The following is a 5780-nucleotide window of genomic DNA, read 5'->3' as shown; positions in this document are numbered from 1 at the left end:
GTGATACCCCTTTTTATACTATACCTCCGTCACTGCACAAGTCATCCTAAGCAGACAAGGTGTTACACCAGGGCTGAAACATGCTACAGGCGCGGTAGTGTCGGTATCAATCGTGGCAGTCATGGTGGTGGAAGCGACGTAGGTGGTGATGGTGGTCGTGTATGCGGCGATAGACATTGACGATGAGTGGTGTTAGCCCTTTTGAACACATTCTAAGTTAGCTGATTTTATAGGAGTGAGCCAGTTTGATATGACCCAAATCAACCAATTTTATCATTTCACACACAGGCTATTTATTATTGAAGTGCAAACACAAGAAATAAAAAAAAAAAAAAAAAAAAAGAGTTGTGATAACATTTAAGCATGGACACAAGCTTCATGCAAGTAACAGTACTTTGCCAATATGTGTACTGGTTTCCATAAGCTTGTGAGCCTCTCCGGCTTCAGATAACGGGAAGTACTTGTAAACAACAGGTTTCACCTTCCCTTGTGCGATTGCCGGCCAAACATTCTTCTCCACATCACTCACTATTTCCGCTTTCTTTTCTATACTTCGGCTTCTCAAGCCCGCAGCTGCAACAACCAAATCCACATTGTCAATGCTAACTATCAACTACTTACTACTCACAGCCAGTTGTAACTAGAAAGACGTATGTATATACCTTGCACAGTGAGCCGTTTTGCCAGTAACAATGATATATTTGCTTCGGCTTTCACTCCACCCATAAAACCAATGATGAAAAGCCTGCCACCGATACCTAAGCTCTCCAGGTTTTTCTGGAAGTAGGGCCCACCAACATTATCCAGTATAACATCAACCCCTGTTGTTTGGTTCATCCAAGGTTAGACGTCAACGAATTAAATTCAGTAACTATAGTTGGTTCATTTGTAAACTAGCTAATGTTCTTGTAAAAATGAAAAAAAAAATTGTGAAGTATAAAGTACAATGGTTTGAAAAGTCAACTTTTGAGGCAAATAATAATCACCTTTCCCGCCTGTTTCCTCCTTTATACGTGCAACAAAATCTTCCGTTTTGTAGTTGATCCCAACATCGGCTCCAAGATCCTTACAGGCTTTTAATTTTTCCTCGCTCCCTAAAAAAATAAACAAATGATGTTGTATGATTGCAGATAATCATGGTTAGCTGAATGTATGATTAACATTGCTCACATAGTTGTTAATAGCGAATAGCGGACGATAGCGACAAGCTACCTATACGCTACGTGGCGATAGCGATGAAACAGCGGGCGCTATTTTATGTTTAGCGATACACTAGAAGACAGTTTTAGAATATTTTAGATGGGTATTTTATCAAATTACGTTGTTTTCATAGGTATCTTTAAAAAACGAAAATCCTGCTATTTTATAGGCATATATTATCGATATTATATATTATATATTATATATAAATAAGGCTAAAACCTAAGCTAAACCGTAAAATCTAAACTATAAACCCTAAAAGCTAAACCCTAAAGCTAAGCCCTAAATCCTAAAGCTAAACCCTAAACCCTAAAGCTAAACCCTAATGCTAAACCCTAAAAGTCAAACCCTAATATATTTAGGGTTTAGGGGTTATGATTTAGGGTTTAGGGTTAAGAGATCCTAGTTAGGGTTCGACGATACGGTTCCAACGCCGCTGGAATGAGTCCAATCGGAGTTCGTTTGAGTTGGTTCCCCACTGTTCCCCACTTTTTTAGTGTTCCCCAATGAACCTCACACTATATATATATATTAAAAACCAACACCTTGTCTCTCACTATTCATTCTACCCAATAACACGCCTCCACATGGCGGCCTATTTTTTTTCTTTTAAATTCTTTTGTCTTGTTCCGTTTACACCCTCAACTTTTTCTAATATACATGTTTAGTCCTTCTACTTTAACTTTTCTAATATACATCTTTAGTCCCTCTACCTTAGTCTATCTACTTTTATTCCTTCTAGTATTTCGTCTTTTAGTGTTTTTATCTTACTAACGTGACAAACCAACCCGACTCCCGGCGCAACGCGCGGGGTGAAGTTACTAGTTTATATTAAAAAAAACAAAAATCCTATAATCCCGCTACTTTCACACCATGGAGGCACCAAAATCAGATGGCGACCTATTGACACATCGCCACGCAGCATACGCTAAACGCTATAGCAAGCGCTATGATCGCTATTAACAACATTGATTGCACATATAAGAAAAACGGAGCTTACCTGCTGTGACAAACACTTTAACGCCGAAGTATTTGGCAATTTGAATTGCAAATGTACCAATGCCACTAGAACCACCATGTATCTGAAAATCTTACTACCTCTCAGTAAATATGCTTGGAACCTTTTTTTTTTTTTTAAATAGAAGAGAAAGTAGACGTTACCAGAAATGTTTCTCCGGAAGATAGCTTGCTTGTCATGAAGACAGTTGACCAAACGGTGCACGCGACCTCAGGGAAGCTGGCAGCATCTTTCAAAGAAACGCCAGGCGGGATAGGAAGGACTTGACCAGCAGGTACAGCTACCTTTTCAGCATATCCTCCACCACTTATAAGAGCACATACCTAAAGTTCAATATTCCCGCCTTACTCGACATGAAGAACAAGAAGAAACTTGACAGATTATCTAATGATATGAACAGCTAGCCATCCAAACAATTTTCTACTAAAACTCTGGTTTGATTAAATATTGATAAATTTTTGTGCTATAACATGTACACATACTTTCAGCACATTTATGTTGAATTCTCCGCACATTTACTGTTCATCTTATGTGATTTCACACGTATACGTATAACTTACAACAATCTCAAGATTCAAGCCATAACAGTCGCCAAAATTCTTTATAGGAAATTAAATTGGGCTTGATTGAATTCTCCGCACGTTTACTGTTCTATCTACAATATTTAAAATTAGGTCCCTCCTCGGGACCCCCTCGACTTTCTAAGACATGTCAGTATAAATCAACTTTGTCTCCTTTTTACGTCACGTGAGTCACTTGCTGTTAAAAATTTGTGTTTTGGTTTTACGCCTTTTCCCAGTTTTGGTCATCGTACGGTTGCTACTTAGTACGAATTTACGCCCCCCAGCCCCGCAACGCTGATAACACGGTTTTACGCCTCCTGCTGCCCCGCAGCGTGGGGGACTTAAGACTAGTTTAATTAAATTCTCCACAATTTTACTCTTCATCTTATGTGATTTCACAATTAAAATCTACAAAATTCAAGCCCTAACAGTCAATTTAAACTCCAAAATTCCATACATCACGTCAAATTTGATTAAATTTTCAACAAAATTACTTATGTGATTTCATAAGTCTTTGCCATAGTTGTTAAAAACCATCGCTTCTTACCTCTAGGCCCATTTTCTAGGCGAGACTTGGCAATTGCGCCTTAAGTCAAGGCCAAGGTTTTAAAGTACGGAATCATGCCTCGAGGCGTTTTCCCTTCGCCACACAAGGCTTACACCTTGAGGCGAACGAGGCGGAAAAATTATATATCTTTCAAAAAATAAAATACAAACTGATTTCATCATATCAAAAACACACATAAAAAAGACATGAATGTTTGAAATTGACACAAAAAATCAAAAAACATAAGAAACATCAAAACCCCCTTGAGGGGCGGCAAACTGTTTTTTTTTAAACCACGGTCAAGGCAATTGGGCTTTAATTCTAGATTCCGGAGCTAAATTCTCTAAAACCCGGCAAGATTACAACTAGATTTCTACTTTTATCTTACGAAAACTAATATTTTAGAACTTTTGCTATTAGATTTAATAGTTTATTTTATTTGGAGAATAGTACTAATTTTCTAATCATAAAACATTTTAAATTTTTTTCTCTATGGTATCATCTAGGGATGGGATTGGTACAGTACCCGTACCGGTACCGAATTTGAACAAAACTTGGTACCAAATACCGTACCAAATATATAGGTAGGGTACGGATATATTCGGTACGGTACCCGCTTTGGTACCATTTTGTTTTTATTTAGTTTTTGAGCACTTGTACGAGTACTAAATAGGTAAAATTGACATGAGTACCAAATAGGTAAAATTGATACGAGTACCAATACGATACGGGTACCAATCAGGTAAAATCAATACGAGTACTATAAATACCAGAATACGCAATAAAACTTAAAACATAATACAAAAAACTTCTAAAGGTCTACATAAAATTCGGTACCAGTAGCCGTTTTTACCTGTACCAATACGAATGTACCGAATACCAAAATCAATAAAACTGGTACCCATAGATACATGTACTAAATACCTAAAATCGGTAAGGGTACAGGTACGGGTACGGGTACGAGGATGGGTATTTGGGGAAAAAAGTCCATCCATCCCTAGTATCATCTACGAACAATCTAAAAAATGAAGCCCTAAAAGTCAACTTAAACTCCAAATTCCATATATATTTAATTGAATTCTGTTCTTCTATCTTATGTGATTTTATATCAAAGTTGTAGTACCCCTAAATCCGTAATTGATTGAAGATATTGAAATTGGAGACCTAACTAACTAACTGACTGACCTGATCACCAACTTTCCAACGGGAAACGTTTTTACCGAGGGATAGGATGGTTCCAGAACATTCCAGACCGGGATACTCACTCTCCCCTTTTGGGGGTGGGTACTTCCCTTGCCGTTGAAGTGTATCGGCTCTGTTCAAAGCTGTGGCTTCCACTTTTATCAATACGTCGTCGTCTTTCACCTCTGGATCTTCTACTTCTTGCAGTTTTAGAACTTCTGGACCTCCCGGAGTTGTGATTACTACAGCTTTCATCGTCGCCGCCGATTCTACTTGGATTATTTGGGAGGCCACATATATATATTTCACATAAAATCAACCGATTCTACTCGGAAGTTGGTAGAATTTTGTATTGGGATTTTTACATATTTCCCCCTCCTAAGAAGCTTTATTACATATTTCCCCAACCCATAAATTTAATTACATATATCCCCTTCCTAAAGAAGCCTTATTACATATTTCCCCAATCTCTAAATTTTTATTACATATTTCCCCAATCTTTGAATTTAATTACATATTTCACCTTCCTAAACCCCATATATTACATATTTATCCATTTAATTAAAAATACTTTTATAGAATTACTATTTTACCCCTAATGAGTTTATTAAATAAATAACTACAATATATTTCCTACTTCCTGCATCACCGCTAATTCATTTGCAATAAACATAAAAAAACTGAAAGAATAAGCATACGATGTTTTACATTCGACTTTGGAGTTTGAACTTGGTTATATGACATCATTAGAATTCGACTTTGGAGTTTGAACTTGGTTATTTGACATCATCAGAGGATTTGGAGCATTTGTCAACAAGATATTTGTTGGTCAATTCCTCTCCGGTTTTCAATTGAGTTTTTATCAGATCAGTTCAACGATTAATTTAAGTTCCTGCTTTTCTTTAAGCTTAAACTCCTTATCCGTTAACTCAACAATTTCATTTAACTCTGAGATGTACTTAGCTTTACAGTGAGATATATGTCGTTTGGCAAGTCCGTGACAGTCATTCTCCAAGCCTTCTCTTCATAAGTATCTTCATCTGAAAATGGTGGACAACCACACCTCTCTGATTATGATTAGAGATGTTTTGAAAGAGTAATTCTTTTCTCTCACATAGAGAACTCATGACGTACCAATCTAGAAGGCTTGTTTATAGATCTGTTATCAAAGTATCCATCTTTGATATTTTCTTCAAAGATGGCTTCTTTTATATATTCTGTTCAAACTTTGAAATAATAATAAGCGATTTTTACATATTTCCCTCGAAGC

At 36.9% G+C, this 5780-nt stretch overlaps 1 protein-coding gene across 1 annotated transcript; it reads right to left on the bottom strand.

The window, feature by feature from the left end:
- Positions 1–213: 213 nt before the first annotated feature.
- LOC110920610 (quinone oxidoreductase PIG3) lies at positions 214–4841 on the bottom strand. Its single transcript, XM_022164787.2, has 6 exons — positions 4514–4841; positions 2362–2541; positions 2201–2282; positions 987–1094; positions 663–821; positions 214–573 (listed from the first exon to the last, which is right to left on the bottom strand). Exons 1-6 carry the CDS (start codon positions 4763–4765, stop codon positions 377–379), a joined length of 978 nt encoding a protein of 325 aa, XP_022020479.1. The 5' UTR covers positions 4766–4841; the 3' UTR covers positions 214–376.
- Positions 4842–5780: the final 939 nt, after the last annotated feature.

This window comes from Helianthus annuus, chromosome 17 (assembly GCF_002127325.2).
Source record: "Helianthus annuus cultivar XRQ/B chromosome 17, HanXRQr2.0-SUNRISE, whole genome shotgun sequence".
NCBI classification, from domain to species: domain Eukaryota; kingdom Viridiplantae; phylum Streptophyta; class Magnoliopsida; order Asterales; family Asteraceae; genus Helianthus; species Helianthus annuus.
The sequence above is the reverse complement of the archived record's forward strand: the minus strand, read 5'-3'. Positions and strand labels throughout refer to the sequence as shown.